Source organism: Mauremys reevesii, linkage group 2, assembly GCF_016161935.1.
Source record: "Mauremys reevesii isolate NIE-2019 linkage group 2, ASM1616193v1, whole genome shotgun sequence".
Lineage (NCBI taxonomy): Eukaryota > Metazoa > Chordata > Testudines > Geoemydidae > Mauremys > Mauremys reevesii.
The window spans coordinates 127,025,609-127,044,195 of NC_052624.1; the positions used below are offsets into that span (position 1 = coordinate 127,025,609).

Sequence of the window (18,587 nt, forward strand, 5' to 3'; positions counted from 1 at the left end):
AACGTTACCACCAACAAGTGGGCTATAGAGGTCGTCACAATTGGCTATTCAGTCCCTTTCCTATCTTTGCCTCCCACCCATCCACTCTCCCCGTCCCTCTTCAGGGACCCCTCTCACGAGCAACTGCTCCTCCAAGAAGTACATCTCCTGCAATTGGGAGCAGTGGAAGTCGTGCCCAAAAAAACACAGAGGAAAAGGTTTCTACTCCCATTACTTTTTAACAGAAAACAAAATGGAGATGGCGACCGAGTCTAGACCTCAGGAGGTTTAACAAATTCATCAAAAAGCAAAAGTTCAAAATGGTTACCCTCACCACCATAATCCCAGCGCTGGAGCAGGGCAATTGGTTTTCAACCCTCAACCTACAGGACATCTATTTTCATGTGACTATACATCTGGCTCACAGACGTTTTCTTTGTTTTACCCTAGGTTCAACACATTTTCAATACATGGTGTTGTCCTTCAGCCTATCCACTGCCCCCCATGTTTTTTTTCCAAACTCCTAGCTGTCGTCACTGCCTACCTCAGGAAACAGGGGGTTATAATATTTCCTTACCTCGACGACTGTCTCCTCAAAGCCTCAACACTCAACAAAGCTCTTCGATCCATACAGCTGACCGCCGAATGCTTCCTGTCCCTCAGCCTACAAATAAACAGAAAAAAATCCACCTTATCTCCTACCCAACAACTGGAGTTCATAGGAGCACACCTCGATTCCCAGAAGGGAATAGCATCTCTCCCGCTCGACCGTTTCAACACCATAAAACTCCTGGTCACAAAACTTTGCAACAGTCCTCAGGCCACATGGACTCGTGTACTTTCGTGGTCAGGAACCCACACCTATACATGAGGTGCTTCCAAGCTCGACTGGCCATGGTTTACAGACTGAAAGTACACATTCTAAACAAGCCATACCCTTCAGAGTCAAGGATGCCCTCCTATGGTGGACAGTTCCTTCCAACCTCTGCTCAGGAGTCCCTTTTCTCCAGGATGCTCTATCCATTGTAATGACTACCGATGCATCCCTCACAGGATGGGGAGTACACATGTCCCACCATACAGCCCAGGGACTATGGTCTCCCACCGAAACCTCCCTACGTATAAACGTCCTAGAACTTTGAGCCATACGCAACCCCTGCCACCACTTCCCCCCATTCATTCAGAACCAACATGTTTGAATAATGACAGACAACATCACCTGCATGTTCTATGTAAATAGACAGGGAGGAGCTCAATTTCACTCACTTTGCACAGAAGCTAAGAAGCTCTGGAACTGGTGTCTCATGCACAACATCCAGATATCAGCCACCTACCTGCCCGGGACCCTGAATATCACTGTGGATGAACTAAACAGACGATTTCCTTGGGATCATGAATGGGAGATAAACAAGATGGTCATACGCAACATATTCCACATTTGGGGCTACCCAACACTGGACCTGTTCATGACTGCGAAGAACAAGAAATGTCCTGAATTTTGCTCCACAGCAGGACTGGGCAAAAATTCCCTAGGAGATGCATTCATGATCTCATGGGATCAAGACTTAATGTATGCATTTCCCCCAATACCGCTTCTCCACAGGGTTCTGACAAAGATACGAACAGGTTGTGCCACGGTAATTCTGATTGCCCTGTCATGACCCAGACAACCATGGTATCCATTCCTCACCAGAATGTCAATTCGCCCACCGATTCCATTGCCCCTCACTCCAAACCTCCTATTGCAGCAACATGGCCGATTTCTCTACCCCAACCTATCCATGCTTCACCTCAAAGCTTGGTTCCTACATGGTTCTCACAAAACGAACTAGTATGCTTAGAACAGGTTCAAAGAGTACTCTTACACAGCAGATCACAATCTACTCAGCTCACCTAGCTCTGAAAGTGGAAGTGATTCACACAATGGTGCTCGACCAAACTCCTCCCACTTCCACACCTCTTCCATTAATACTTGACTACCTCTTAGACCTTAAGCAGTCTGGCCTTTCTTTCAGCTTCAATCAAAGTCCACTTAGCTTCTATTACAACTTTTCATCACAGATTGACGATAACTCTGTTTTTGCCCATCCAATCACCAAGTGTTTTCTCAAAGGTTCCAATCCCTATACCTGGACATTAAACCCCCTACCCCTCCATGGGACCTCCATTTAATATTAACATGCTTGACTCAACAATTTTTCGAGCCACATGCTCTCTCTTACACCTCTCCATGAAAACAGCATTTTTAGTGGCAATCACCTCCACCAGACACACGGGAGAAATAGCAGCTCTCACGGCGGACCCACCATACACAATATTTTTTAAGGACAAAGTTACCCTCCAACTACACCCCAAATTTATTCCAAAAGTGCATTCGTCCTTTCACATCAATGAACCTATACACCTACCAACCTTCTTCCCCAAACCGCATGCAAAGTCCTTCGAATCCATGATGCATACATTGGATGTACACAGGGCTCTGTCCTTTTACTTGGATAGAATAAAACCTTTTAGGAACTCTTCCAGACTCTGTCTCCATTATGGAGTGATCCAAAGGGACACCTATTTCTATCCAGACACTTTCCAACTAGATCTCCAGTTGTATCCGACTGTGCTATCAAATAAAGGATGCAACTCTTCCAGCCTTCATCAGAACTCACTCCACTAGATCTGTAGCTACTTCTTTGGCTTTTCTATGCAAAGTTCCTCTGGCTGACATTTGTAAAGCAGCCACTTAGATGTCTGAACATACATTTGTTAAGCATTATGCATTACTCAAGGCCCTCTCACTGATACATGGTTGGGCAGAGCTGTATTATCTACCGTATTCCTACCAGATCCAAAGTCCCTACCTCCTTGAGATACACTGCTTTTAAGTCACCTGGAGTGGAGCACCCAGAGGAACATCTCTCTCGAAGAAGAGGAGGTTACTCACCTGTGCAGTAACTGACATTCTTTGAGATGAGTGTCCCTGTGGGAGCTCCACTACCCACCTTCCTCCCCTCTACTTCGGAGTTGGGGTAGCCTCCATTGTAGAGAAGGAACTGAGGAGACCAGTCACACATGCATATTATTAAGGCCTGCTCAATCCGTGGGGCAGGCTCTGCACGTGCGCGATTGGTATGAGTACTGCTGTAAAAATCTCTGAGCGAAGGCACACCAACTCCTGGAATGGAGCACCCACGGGGACACTCAGCTCGAAGAACATCAGTTACTGCATAGGTGAGTAACCTCCTCTTCCATTGACCTAGGTACCATCTCTGGCGGCGGTAGATTACCTTTGCCGACTGGAGAATCCCTCCTATAGGTATAAGTAGTGTGTACACTGAACAGTGGTACAGCCACAGCCCATCACAGCTGTCTCCTTTGTCTCTCTGAGGTGTAGGAGCCACACTAATTCTCTGTCTCTCAACTTGAGGATCAGGATAAATTCTGCTGGTTTAGCTTGATGTCTTTACTGCAAATATGTAAACTGAGGTAAATCCACATTCCTTAGTCTAGGATGATCTGTTTATCATCTTTATCTAGGCTAGACTGTCTGGTCTTAAACATGTTCTAGTAACATGGAGATATACCTATCTCATAGAGCTGGAAGCTAGCCCAAAAGATAATTAAGTCCAGCCTCCACTAGCAGAACCAAGTATTGATTTTGCCCCAGATCCCTAAGTGGCCCCCTCAAAGATTGAACTCACAACCCTAGATTTAGCAGGCTAATGCTCAAACCACTGAGCTATCCCTCAAACTCATAACTTCACAGATAATGTTAACAGATGCATTTTACAATTATATTACTAACCAATATATTGTTAGATTTTATATTATACTGCATAAGGTATATTTTCTACAGATGTTATTGCAGTAGTGTGTAGAGTGTGAATACAGAGATGCCTAGGGTCACAACAGGGTCCACAATGGATAGGTAGCTGCAGACATTTTGGACTTGTTCCTCTAAGTCCTTACCTTGCAGATGGTAATAATGTACATGGTAGTTAGTTGCATTCCAATTCCAGTGTATGCCCTGCATGGGCACAAGTAAGCACTAGGGCAAGCATAGTCCTGCCATTGAGCAGTGTTATTGTGTCTCATGCCCCATACACACACACTCCCTGTTACTCGGAAGTGTGCAGGATAAAATAAGTGGAAATCAGTTGATGAAGAATAGGCATGAAGTAGGGGATGTGAGCTCTTAATGAGATATTTAGTGTGAGTCTGAACCAAGTCAGAATAGCATTTATTTGTTATAATTTTACCAGAGACATCTTTGTTATTTGTTTAGTGACTCCAGGCCATAATGTCCACAGGGCTCTGTTTGATTATTTAGTAGTAATGAGTGTTTTCATATTTAATGTATATGGGTTTTTAATCTTTTTTGTAAAGTTAATGTGGGCATTTTATTAAAAATTACTTTCTTCTCACCAGTTAATATCCATTCACTAGGTTGAATCCTAAATGTTTGTCATGTTTGGTTTCCATGTGCCAGTACTTTATCTATAGCTGCATTCTGGGGCTGATATCCTGTTCTGTTTTCCTGCGGATAAATTATGAGTTGAAAATGGTGATAATGCTGATTGCATTGGTGGGCTACAATGTCATCCTCCTGCACACTCATGGCTCCACACTGGATGATTACAGCAAATTCCTGTATGCAAGGGCACCTATGAAAAGGTAGGTTGGTTATTTTAGCACGCTACTAGGGGAAGGGCAATTAATACTATTATTAATTAGTAGTGGAGCAGAACAGAACTTGATTTATTTTGGAAATATATATATACATCTACAAATCCTAATTCAAGGATAGCTGACTCCTGTGTACCAAATATATGATTTGATTGTATATGTAACAGTATTAGAATAAAAGAAATAAACCCATTCAGACTGCATAAATCATCTAATGTTTGCACTGTATTATGGTTTGATTTGCGTTGTCATAAAAAAGGATCTTAGACATTAGTTCTTTGTTACCTGAACCCTATTAAAATGTAGTTTTTTGCAAGCAAACAGAGCATCTTTTTTTCCCAGAATTAGGGCATTTGTCTTAAATTGTTAACAATATAATACATGCATCTCAGAGCAAAGAGAGGTTTTTGTATGCAGAAACTACTCCTAGAGAGGGCAAAGGAATGGGTGTGATTGAGAATGATTTCTTAAGTGGATGAATATGTAGCTTGCATTGAGTTAGTTGGGTCTTTGCTGTGGGCAAGATAATTTTGTCCCTAACCTCCCTGTTACAGTGTAGAAAGGGAATGTATTACTTCTACCCAACCTTTTTTAAAAAATAAATTCTTATAAAGATAGCATATGTAGGCAGTGCATATGCCATGGTAGAAAACCATGAGTGCTTTGAGTAAAATTCCAGTACTTTTCCTTCTAACTCCCTTCACTGATCCAGGTCTTAAGGCATTAGGATACCATGGAATAAGAATCTGAATAGAATAGGGAGACTTACACTTTGCATTTTCAAAGGTAAACAGAAACACAATGCAACAGAAAAATGGGGGAGTGAGGAGATGTATTCATATACACAGTATAATACAGACCACAGGTGTATAGTTGACATCCCTGTGATATATTGCAGAACCATGTGATGTGTTACATTTCTCATACACCTTTGACTACCCACACTTTGCCACTAAGGTTGTGTTTACTCTAGCATTTTTCTTAAAACTTTCCCACCAGTGGGAGCAACAGTAGGCTTGTGATGTAGATCAGCTTCTGGAAGTGTAGACCAAATCCCTCTCCATACATTTTCTCATCTCAAAGGATCTGAGGATTTTAATAAGCTGTCCAGAGGAGGTGGTTAGTGTGGTTCTTGCCTTGTGTGGTTCTGAGCTTGAGAAGCCTCTAGGTGCCTTATGATTTCATTTAACTTTTTCAGACTCATGAGATGTGGTTAGTCACTGTATGGAAGCAGAATATAGTACTGCCATCACAAACTCCCCCTACAGTCTACTTAAACCAGCATATTGAAAAGCAATCAGAAACTGTCCTTTAACAGGCAACAAAAAAGCATTATATATATTAAATTTAAAATTATTCTCCAGGTTTACATTGTACAGTCAGGAAGCAGGGCCCATTATATAAATAAATGCAGTAGTACAGCTTTAATATTCCAGAAAACAATAAAGCGATTTATATTAAAGTTTTTAGTTTGATTACTAAAAAGTTGTGCAAAGGATTTTACAGCACAGAAATGAGGGGAGGAAACCAATACTGTGATTAAGTATTAAGATTTCAGATTTTTTTTTCCTTTTTGAGCAATTCATTTTAGCTGCGTTTCTGTTTTACAGGCCAGGAATATTGAAAGACCTGAAGACAATGGGTTCTGTGTCTCTCTTTATATTCTTCGTGACATTACTAGTTCTCGGTAGACAGGTACGAAGCATGCTCTTTCCATCTGCTTTACTATCTTTGAATGCATATGTGTGTTTGTGTCTGTGTTTACATATACACATAGAGTGGTATTATGTAAACAATTAATGAGATTGCAACCAGCATCCATGATAAACCTTTGATTTCAGCACTTCTGTAATTTTACCTTGGAAAACTGTTCTGGCTACAAGATTGCTAGATTACTCTGAAGGAAGGAGTAAGGTGAATGTTTTGGCAAAGTAGAATTTACAGATCATTTTAAAAATTGCCCTGATTTGGAATTTTGAGTTTTATTTAACATATCTTTGTCTCCCTCTTATTCAAACACCACTTGGTATTACCCCTTCAACCTTCTCATTTAGTTATTACCTTGATAACTCATTGGCTAGAGTTGCTTAATTACAACCTATTTTCTTCACCGTTATTACTCATTGATGCAGACAAAATGAGACAACTGTGTGATAATTTGGTTAAATGTGGAGGCTGCAACTTTATTAAAACTATTAACCAATGTGGGAGTACTCCACAAGCTACCTAGCAGGGCTGTTCTAGAGGGGATTTTAACTGGGCACCATGACACCTGTTTACCCTCATGCCTGCCCAGGGCCTTAGGCTGGAAGCTGGAGTCCCCAGTCTATTCCTCTCCTCCACTCAGGAGGTAAGAGAGATGAGATACAGGGAGCCATATGTTACACAAGAAATGGAGGCATACCACCTCATTGTGCAGTGTGATGCTCAGGCCCCATACTCAAGCCAGCCATTATGCTACAGGGACCTCATATCAGACACATTTTAACCCACCTGCTACACTGGACCCACCATAGTTGCAATGCTACATCTACACTGCGCACTTCTTTCAGCAGCATCTATGGTATGCACTCCTCAGGTAGCCCCTCCACCATGGGTTTAAGCAGTACTGTAGACTGTGAGGCACAATTTAGGTGAATTGAGTAGAGACATGCATGTTGGATGTGGGTATGTACCTGAATATATACCCTACAGACGCTCTTCTTTCCCAAGCCATACCTCCCATCTGCACTAGAATACCATTTATTTAAATATTTTTTGATTTTCTACATTTTCAAATATATTGAAATTACAATGCAGAATATAAAGTGCTCACTTTATATTTATTTTTTATTAAATATTTGCACTTTAAAAAACAAACAAAATAGTATTTTCCAATTTATCTAATACAAGTACTGTAGTGCAATCTCTTTATCATGAAAGTTGAACTTATAAATGTAGAATTAGGTACAAAAAAACCTGCACTCAGAAATAAAACAATGTAAAACTTTGGAGCCTACAGGTCCACTCAGTCCTACTTCTTGTTCTGCCAATTGCTCAGATAAACAAGTTTGTTTACATTTGCAGGCGATAATGCCGCCTGCTTGTGTTTACAATGTCACCTGAAAGTGAGAATAGGCATTTGCATAGCACTGTTGTAGTCAGCATCACAAGATATTTACATGCCAGATGTGCTAAAGATTCATATGTCCCTTGATGCTTCAACCACCATTCCAGAGGACATGTGTCCATGCTGATAATGGGTTCTGCTCGACAATAATCCAAAGCAGAGTGGACCGAGGCATGTTCATTTTCATCATCTGAGTCAGGTGCCACCAGCAGAAGGTTGATTTTCTTTTTTGGTGGTTTTAGGATGAGCAGATCACAACAGTAAAATATCGGGACACAGTGGGGTGCCATCAGCCCCGCCCACCGTCCACCCCTGCTCCTTCCAGGCTCTGCCCCCACTCTGACCCAGGTCCCGCCCTCTCCCCACTCAGCCTCCCCACCACCGCGCCCTTCCTCATCCCCCAGCCCACCGCAGGCTTGCTGTGTCCCTCCTCAGTCCCCCACCCACTGCTCACCTCTTCACCCTCCCCACCCACCGCTCGCCTCCTCACATCCCCCGCCTGTCACTGGCCTGCCGCTCACCTCTTCACTCTCCCCACCCCTGCTTGCCTCTTCACCCCCTCGCCCACTATGGTGCCGACTTCCCCTTTGTCTGGTGGGTGCTAGCCCACCCCCCCCGCCTCTTCCCACTCCTGCACTGCCCTCACCCCACCCCCATTTCACCCCCTTCCCCCAAGTTCCTGCCCCTGCCCTGACTCCCCCCCGAGCTCGCCACATCCCCTCTCCTCCCCCTCCCTCCTGGATCGTTCTAAGCGCCAACAAACAGCTGTAAGGCAGCAGGGGGCGGAAGCACTGGGAGGGTGGGGGAGGAGCGGGGACACGGTGTGCTTGACAGGGGGAGAAGGAGGTGAGGAGGAGGGACCTTGGCTGCCAGTGGGTGGAGAGCACTCACTAATTTTTCCCGTGGGGTGCTCCAGGGCTGGAGCACCCATGGAGTCGGCGCCTCCCACCCGCTCTCCTCCTTACCTGAATGTCGGGACAAAGGGTTAAATATCGGGACAGTCCCGATTTTATCGGGACATCTGGTCACCCTACATGGTTTGGGTTCTGTAGTTTCCGCATCAGAGTGTTGCTCTCTTATGACTTCTGAAAGCATGCTCCACACCTCATCCCTCTCAGATTTTGGAAGTCACTTCAGATTCTTAAACTTTGGGTCGAGTGCTGTAGCTATCTTTAGAAATTTCACATTGGTACCTTCTTTGCATTTTGTGAAATTTGTAGTGAAAGTGTCCTTAAAATGAACATGTGCTGTATTCGGTCTTGTAATTGAAATTGGTATGTTTGAAAATGTAGAAAAACATCCAAAAATATTTCATAAATTTCTATTGGTATTCTATTGTTTAACAGTGTGATTAATCGCGATACATTTTTTTAATTGTGATTACTTATTTTTAGTTAATCGTGTGAGTTAACTGCGATTAATTGACAGCCCTAATTTTCAGTCATGTAGTGACCCACTGCCTCCCTGCTGCAGGTGCCTCTCTCTGCTGCAGGAAAAAGCTCTGGCAGCAAGAAAAGGCTCTAGCAGCTCCACACTGCTGGAGCCTTCTGCTGCTGTAGATAAGGTCTCTGGCAACAAAGAAAGGCACTGTGAGCTCCCTGGTACTGGAGCCTTCCTCTGTCACAGGGAAAGAGTCTGGCAGCTGCTCACTTCCAGAGTCCTTGCCTGCAACAGGGAAGCAGCAGGCAAAAGCTCAACCAACTCCCCACCGCAAGAGCCTTTCCACGCCACAGATAAAGACTCTGGCCTCAGGGAAAGGCTCCAGAAGCTCCCCCAGCCACAGCCTTTCACTGACCTATGTAGGTATATATCACAACTAGCTTTTCACTGTAGCGTGAAGCTACATATAGCCTACACACAGCCAAAAGTGGCCTTAGCTTTTCTTAGCGCTGACAGCTAAAAAATTATACTTTAGCTGTATACTGTACTTTTGGAGCCGTAGGATGAAGATTTTTCTCCCAGCTCAGCAAGTGTGGGGTTTCTTAGGAAGAGACAGTACCCTCTCTGCTGACGGTGAGCCTAATTGGCACTTACAAAATTTTCAGAACATAGTGTATACATCAATTACATATACTGTATTTTGGTATTACAATGTTTAAAAATTGTTTCTCTTAACACTTTTTCCAAGTGTCTATTGTTTTTATCTGCCCACTTAAATCCCATTGCATTACAAAATATTAAAGGGAGGTAGATTTTGATATTGGATCATGCAAGAGGTGTTTTTCAAGAGCAGAGTTAAGAAGTTTCATAAATTGTCATTATTTAAAAAGTACAGAAGATGGAGAAAAAAGAACACTTGGCAATCTATTAGTTGTCTTCCAATCTGTGTCAGGCTGGTTTTGAAAAATAAAAGGAATCTCCATGGTCTGATAATGACTTCTGCTATATTTTCCATTAAAATTCTCCATTGATCTAAGCCACAGGGGTCGGCAATCTTTCAGAAGTGGTGTGCTGAGTTTCCATTTATTCACTCTAATCAGGGCCGGCTCTACAGTTTTCACCGCCCCAAGCAGCTCGCCGAATTGCTGCCACGGGCGGCGGGGGCAGTCCGTGTGCCCTTAGGGTGGCAGGCGCGTTTCTGCAGTGGCAGCAATTCGGCGGCAGCTTCTATGTTTACCTGAAGCACCGTGGAAATGCGCCTGCCGCCCTAAGGGCACATGGACTGCCCCCGCCGCCCGCAGCAGCAATTCGTCGCGCTGCTTGGGGGCAAAACAAAGGGGACTGCTGCCCCTTGCAGATTGCCGCCCCAAGCACCAGCTTGGAATGCTGGTGCCTGGAGCCGGTCCTCACTCTAATGTAAGGTTTCACGTGCCAGTAATACATTTTAATGTTTTAGAAGGTCTCTTTCTATAAGTCTATAATATATAACTAAACTATTGTTGAAGATAAAGTAAATAAGGCTTTTTAAATGTTTAAGAAGCTTCATTTAAAATTAAATTAAAATGTTGATCCCCCCCGGACCGGTGGCCAGGACACAGGCAGTGTGAGTGCTACTGAAAATCTGCTTGTGTGCCACCTTCGACACGCATGCCAGAGGTTGCCTACCCCTGGTCTAAGGAAATAAACACAGGTCTTGATTTGTATCTCCATCTCTTCCACTGATAATCCTTAATAAATCTATGCACTCCACAATCTTCATTCAGTAAGAACTCATACCACCATTCCAAGGTGGACTGACATGATTTGCCCCATATTCCAGGTATTGTAACTGAGGATTAGAGAGTTTGAGAGGTATGCCAAGGCTTGTATAGGAATTTTGTGGCTGAGCTAGGAAGAAAACCTTGATAACTGATATAACAGACTCATCTCTTATCCTCAAGACCATATTGCTTTACATAAAAATTACCTTACATACACTTTATTTAGTTAAACCAACTGTAAAATTGAGCTAATCATGCTTACCCAAATTTGTAAAGTGCTTTGCTTTTATATATAATATACCATGGAAAAACACTAGGAAAGCACAAAGGCTTATTAGCTGAACTAAGGCACAGAGAAATCCAGTGCCTCTACTGAGATGCACAGTGGCATCGTGGTTTAGGCGTAAACTGTAGATTCTAATCTTGGGTCAGTCTCTTACCAGTACTTCTCTACATCAAACCTTATTACGTCTAGCGAGCTCCCTCTGTAGAGCTGTGTTCTTTAAAAATAAAGGCAACACTTTCTCTCCTCACCTTTCTGTTGTACACAAAGGCAAGAGTCACAGCCAAGGAAGTAGCTGATCCTTGTTCCAGGAAAACTGGGTCTCTTCAGTATTCAGAGGATTCTGCAACTGCAGGGACCCCTCTTGTGAGGTTTGCAAGACATTCACAAATCCCTGTGTGGGTACGTTCAGGAGATACCTCTGACTAATAGGTGAAAGTAGGAAACTCTTAGTTTTTACATTTTCCATAAAAATAACAAGATTTAATAGGATTTTTACTTTGTTATATATAACACTGGTTATACTGTGGAAATGCTAATAAAAATGAACATTAAAAACAAGTCAATACAAATAAAACATCTGAGACTAGCTGGTCCTTTGTTTCTAAAACTGACTAATAAATCTAAATACATAGCTAAATTCACAAAGGGGATGTAGGCTTTGCAACACCTAGCCCCTAGGCAGCCAGCCAGCCAGTGAAGTTCACAGCCCTAGGGTGCTCAGGCTCCTGGGAGAGTTACCTGACTGATTAACAAGGGGATTCCCAGAAGCCAGCAAGCTGAGTGGGGAGCCACCTAACCTAGCTGGGAGTGAAATGCTGAGGAGAGGTGTGGGGCTTCACAAAGGTTCTTTGGCACCTAGCTCTCATTGATCTGGGCCTGAGGTGCCTGACTGACAGATCAGAGAGAGGCAGTTGTAAACCCTTTCCTGGATCTAGGCTTCTAACCCGATCAGCCATTTCTCACGATAAAATGGGAGAGACCCATTCCATTATAACCAATAATGTGGTTACGTTATTTGCCTAGGTTGTGGGAGAGTCAAGTCCCTGCCCCAATAAATATTTAATTACAGTATTTATACAAAGTAGAAAAGCTTTAACAAGAGAGTCTGAGCCAATAGCCTGGCAGTTAGGGCACTCACCAGGGAGTTTGGAAAATGGGGTTCACGTCCCTGCTCCAAATCAGGTTGAATAGGGATTCAAAACTGGATCTCCTATGTTTCAGATGAGTGCCTTGGTTACTGGATGGACTAGAGATGGACACATTCTCCCTCCTGACCTTCTTGCTTCCAGCTGTCTTTTGTGTGGTTGGGTATGCTCTGAGTACAACTACCGGATTGGGTCCCACACATGAGATAGGTGGGAGAACGCCAGGTTTGAGAATCCTACGGGGACTAAGGTATGAGCGAGAGCTCTGAACAGCTGGCTAGCTGTGGGGCATCATCAGGGTTCGTTGGTTTTACGCATGTCCACCAGTGGAAACGTGGGCACCTACGGTGTTAGGCAGAAGCTGAGTGGTGTCTTTGTGGTACCTAAATGTTGGACTTAGGCAACTAACTGCCTCTTTAGGTGTCCTTCATGAATCTAGTCCAGAGAGAATGCATTTTTAGTGTACAGTACATTAGCAGTATTTTCTAATACTTCTTGTTAAATTCACAGCTACTTTTGATGATGTATCTTTGTTCACGATATCAAAGTTCTCATCACAATATTACTGTGGCATCTTAGATTTAAAGAGATAAGTAATAAAGCAGTAAATAAATGATTTATTTAATACAAACCTTAAACAAACTAGAAGACTTTTTGAAGACTATAGTTCACATAGCACCTAGTTTTACCCAGTCTTTTCAACACAGACCTTTGATATCATATGAAAATTGAAATTTGATAGCGTATTTAGAATTCATGGCTTCGAAATTCTGTTTCAGCTTTCGAGTTTACTTTTAACTAGCTTATTGCAATCACTGTGGCATTTCAGGTTTTTAATAGACTTATTCTGCGTTATCATACTTGGTGGCCTTTTCCTTTGTCATCCTTATTAGGAACCACCTGGGTAGGAAAGTATGTTTGTTTTTCACTGTAAATTGACTCTTCCTTAATATGATTGCAACAAGGAGTTGAAAGAGTACTTCTTTTAATTGGACAGTAAAATAGGTATTCTAGAAAAGTGACTGCTGCCTTTTGCATAATGAGGTCAATTTTGAAACAAGATTGTTCATAAACTGATTTTTTGTAATAAGGAATTGTCATTTGGTGGTAAGGATGACTGCAGAATGTCAACAATAGAATCATAGAAAAGGTGAATTCTGTACAGGTTCTCTGTTCCTTTAAAAACTGCCTCTGTACACACTTAACTATTCCCACTCTGCTTTCCTTTGTTTACCATTTGAAAACACTCAATAGCAATATGTATAGCTCCTTCAGAAGCTGTAGATTCTTTGCTTGTTCTGCCTCATTATCCTACTAGTTCCAGCTTTAGCTTGGACAGTATGCTCCTGCTGAAATGCTAAGACCAATTTTACTTTCATGAATAAAGGTGTTCTCCTTTTGGTTGCAGAGACATTATACTTCTAGTGTCCAGTTTAATTTAAACCTACATTCTTCCTCCCACAGTATATATCAAAGTAGATAAGTTAATTAATCTTACAGTTTCTCTTTTTGTTTTGTAACTAAAATATGTGCATAGTACTTGGTCCTCACAATCCAGCCTGTCATTGGTATCTAAAGCCAGATTCAGTCCATTGATCTATATATGTTAAACTGAGGCATGGTTTTTTTCTATTTCCTTTTAGAGTTTGTATTCACAGATACCTTTTCACTCCACTGTCATTTATCTGCATTTCCTTTGAAACCACATAAAATCATTGTAATAATATTTGGGTTCCTCATTCTACTGTTTTAACATCTTAGACTGTAGCCTCAACAAGACAATTATGCATCAGTTCATACTGTGATAACACTCTTCTATCCAGAAGAACTGTGTGCATTTTTCTGTGAAAGTTTACTAAGATTACTAAGTAGTAGTTGAAGAATGCATCAAATTATTTCCATAATCTTGTTCTTTACTGCAATGTCTAGGGGTCTTTTTCATACCTCACACCTCTTTTTTAATCTGGTAGAACTCCACTGACTATATTGGAATTGCTGTTGACTTATACCAGTCTAAATTAGATCATAATCAGGCCCATATAGTCTTTACTGTACAGATTTTGAAAATTTCATTGTTATCCATTTTGGAGGTGTTTGCACAGATATTCCATTAAATTAATATATTTTGGGATTAAACCCAAGGTATTATTTCTATATTACATTTAAAGTCACTATGATGAAATTGCCAAATTTGCAACATCCCACAATAACCCCAACACAACAATCTTAATTCCATAGTATTGTGAATTGTCTAGATTTAGGAATTTCTACTGTCCATATCTATCAAGGTAGATGCCAGTATGCAGAGGGTCTAGTTATAACAGAAAAAGTTCCTTCTCATGGCATGACATTGTGCAAGAGTCAGAAAGCACACTAAATAAAATAATTTTTTTCAGCTACATACATGCTCATTGCAGAGTCACAAGAAAGCAGTGAAGAGACTTAGGACAGCATGGGAAATGAGAATGGAGATGCTATGGTGAAAAGGAAAAAATATATACTATATACTGTAATCTACTCTTATGGTGGGATTTAAGACAGGACAGCATCACAAAAAGAAACCTCCCAAAAGCAAACCTGTCAAAGAGCTACTGCCATTTCTGCTACTAGAAATAAATGGTATTTGAGAAGAATCTGCTCTACTACTTATATCTCTAGGTTAGTGGGCAAACAAATTTGTTTGCAGCATAGACCTCGTCATTTTAGGTATTGTTCTTAGGGCTGCCCAAAAATCTTTATAAACACTTTAGGGGAGAAGAAAAACTCTGATATGCATATTTTAAAAGTGATTTAAAAATAAAAAATGTTAGGATATACAATTTGATGTGCAGCTTAATTAAAAAGATTTTAAAATAGCTAATTTAAAAAATCCAGCTTGACTTTAATATTTTCATTTTTGTTACTCTTTTGCTTTATGAAACCTTGTCCATACTCAGAATAAAGATTAATATTATGTTACACCACTAGTCTCTGTGTACTGATCAACTGTCTGATTTTTGCTGTAGTACACCCTCTTTATCAGGCTGATTGAACCAAGGAAGTTGAATATTAGTGTAGTGTGTACAGATAGTTCTTCTTAACTGTCTCATGTTATAAAGTGTAGTTGTAGCCGTGGTGAGCCAAGGATATTAGAGAGACAAGATGGGTGATGTAATATCGTGTATTGGACCAACTTCTGTTGGTGAGAGAGACACTGTACCTTGAATGGTCCCTTAGAATATATGCTACCTAGTTATGTATGCTAAACAATCTGTTCCACCTTCCATTTAGCTGTGGTGCTCAGAGTATATTTCCCAGACCTGACGAAGAGCTCTGTGTGGTTTGAAAGCTTGTCGCTCTCACCAACAGAAGTTGGTCCAATACAAGATATTACCTCACCCATCCTATCTCCCATGTTACAAAAGAAATCCGGTGTTTTAGACCCCAGTTTGCCTCCATCCCAAATAAGGTAGAAGTTACCTTATTTAGTAATTCGAAATTCTTTTTCTCATAAATTTTGAATTGTGAAATGAAAGGCACAAAAAGCATGGTTGGGTAAAAAAAGTAAATTCACTATCATTTAAGGAATTCTGCCCTGTAGGGGTTGTTGTTGTTTTGTCTCCCATTATAGATCAATTTCCCAAATTTTGTCCTTACTAAGTTGAGAAATAAAACATACATCAAAATGGGCACCTGGGACTAACTTCAGTGAAGTACAGGGCTATATATACAAGAGAAGCTTGAGAACAGAGAGCCTCTTAAGGAGGGTGTACTGTGCTTATTTTGTCTCTTAAAACCTGTACTCGAGCAGGACAAGATGCCTATTGTTTCTTTACTTCTGTGTCCTCTTGTAACAGAATGAATATTACTGTAGGTTAGACTTCCTGTGGAAGAACAAGTTCAAAAAAGAGCGTGAGGAGATTGAGACCATGGAGAACCTGAATCGGGTGCTGCTGGAGAACGTGCTTCCTGCACACGTGGCTGAACACTTCTTGGCAAGAAACCTGAAGAACGAGGTCAGCCACTGCTAACTATCAGTTACTCTGTGATGAATACACAAAGACTGGGCATATCATTCAAAACAATCATTTAATAGCTCCATATTGATAGGATTATAAATTTACAAATTATTTTATTTTCTTTACGATAATTTAAAGGTCTGTTTTACACCAGAGACTGTGGCACAGTAGCTTGCAATAGGAAGTGGGAAATTGTTTAAATGACAAAGTACTTTGTCATCCAAGAAGCAAGATACAGACTTGGAAGGAGGAAAAAGGAGAGGGAAGGAAAAAAGAGATGATTGAATGGACCTGAATTTACATTGAAATTAATTGTTTTCCTCCAGTGGCAAAATGGAACTGTATTTGAGTGCTGCATTTGCTGCTGGTGTCAGGAATGCCTAGCTATCAAAGGAAAAGTTACAAAAATTAAGACAGAGGGAATGCATTCATTCAGAAAAGAATCTTCAAATGCCTCAGTATCCATTTCTTCTCGGCTTAAGGACTTGATGAAAAGTCCATGGAAGTCAGTAGAAAGACTCCCATTGACTTCAGAGGGCTGTGACCAGTGCCTAAATGTTCCTAAAGGTGCAGTAACAAAGAATGAAAGAAAGTGTTTATAGAGTAGAGAGTAAAATTCTTGCAAAAATAACTGTATTTAACAGAGTAATGATTTCACAATAAATCAAAATAGATACTTAGCTGTGGAGTTTCGTCTTTGATGGGTTAGGTCAGAAAGAGCAGTATTTCTTCCATCATTTCAGCATGCAGTAAGACCTAATAGTAAAGTACTGCATATAAAACCTTTTCTGCTCTTTACTACCCATTAGCTGGTATCCAGTCTGAAAAAAAATTGGCAGAAGATAATGGTGAACCACTGACGTCTTTGGCTTTGTGTCAGGTTGGCACAGCTCCAGTTCTCAGCTCAGGTGTTAATGACAGCAAGCCATCAGGAGTCTGCTTTCTCAAATATGCTATTGCAAAGCTGCCCGACAGGGTAGCACCATCTGCTCACCTAACTATAGGCAACCAGATTTGTATTCTCACCCTCAAGCTTATTGTGATTGAAATTAGCTTTAGATAAATTTGCTGATGATCAACAACTGTGATGTGTTGAGCCCTCCGAGCTCTCATGTCAAGCAAAGTAAAAATTGGTTTGGCATGCTTTAATGACCCTCCCTTAAAAAAAAGATTAGAGTGATACTTCTGTTAGTTATTTTTTTCTTCAACTAGCTTCAAACCCATTTCTCAAATGGACGAGATCCAGCTACTAGATTCATTTTGGAAACACTTAGGAATATTAGCATACTACTGCTTTATGTGTGCTGTGTTCTAAACATCAACTATTTCCTCAGATTTGTTTTAATTAATGCCATTAAGGGTATGGAAAACCACTTAAAACTTTCTGATTTGTTGCATCTGTGCTTACTTCTAGCTTTCTTTTTAACATTGGGGAAGGGCATTGTAATTGGGAATGATGATAAAATATATAAATAAAGTCAGAATAGAGTTAAAATAAATTCTTTTGAGATGGCCTCATTTCAGTGGTGGGGGTCAGAAGGATGTATGTTAGAGTTGGATAAATAAAGGAGACATTTTTAAAGAACATTTAAAATGTCAGAAATTTAAATTTGTTGTGTTCATAACCCGTTGCATATGTTTGTTCCAAATATTTGTGCAAACACAATTTCATTTAAGACTATGTTTGTGGAAAACAGTTTGACCCTGTTTCTAAAATTCATTTAATGATTAAACCAAATTTGTGTCAAAAGTAGTAATGTAGGATCTATTCTAGAATTTAATTTGTGAGATTTATGTGAAAGACAAACAAGACAAATATGGTAGGGAAGAAGAAAATATTGGGGAGAGAATGAAGGAGGAAAAAAGGAGGTAGATGGAGAGTGAGTTGGATCAGATAGTGGGAATCTATCTTTAAGAGACCCAGTAGTGGCCCACACCAGGAATGGCTAATGCAGTGGTCTCAGAGCAAACTGTAATAAATGTCTGTTTGTTGGAACCTCCAGGATTTTGTGTCTGTATCAGATACCAAACTGGAGAGATAAGGAAGGTAGCAAAGGATGAATGCGAAGGATACGAGACAGGGCTGGGATTAGAAAGATCCACTTTTCACTAGTGTTTCCCACTTAACATATATTGTAGGCTCAAGATCTCTGTGATTCTCAATTTCTGTGAGAGGCAAAGCACCCAGGTAATGTGGGTACTTTACTACTGTGAGCTCACCTGCAAGCTCACTACAGAGTCCATTAATTGCCA

At 41.0% G+C, this 18,587-nt stretch overlaps 1 protein-coding gene across 1 annotated transcript in view; it reads left to right on the top strand.

Moving 5' to 3' along the window:
• ADCY2 (adenylate cyclase 2) overlaps window positions 1–18,587 on the top strand; it is a 416,016-nt gene that overhangs the window by 379,768 nt on the left and 17,661 nt on the right. The window contains exons 18-20 of the mRNA XM_039523887.1: window positions 4,460–4,644; window positions 6,267–6,351; window positions 16,173–16,331. Coding sequence (XP_039379821.1) covers window positions 4,460–4,644; window positions 6,267–6,351; window positions 16,173–16,331 — 429 coding nt within the window. The remainder of the gene's footprint in view (window positions 1–4,459; window positions 4,645–6,266; window positions 6,352–16,172; window positions 16,332–18,587) is intronic.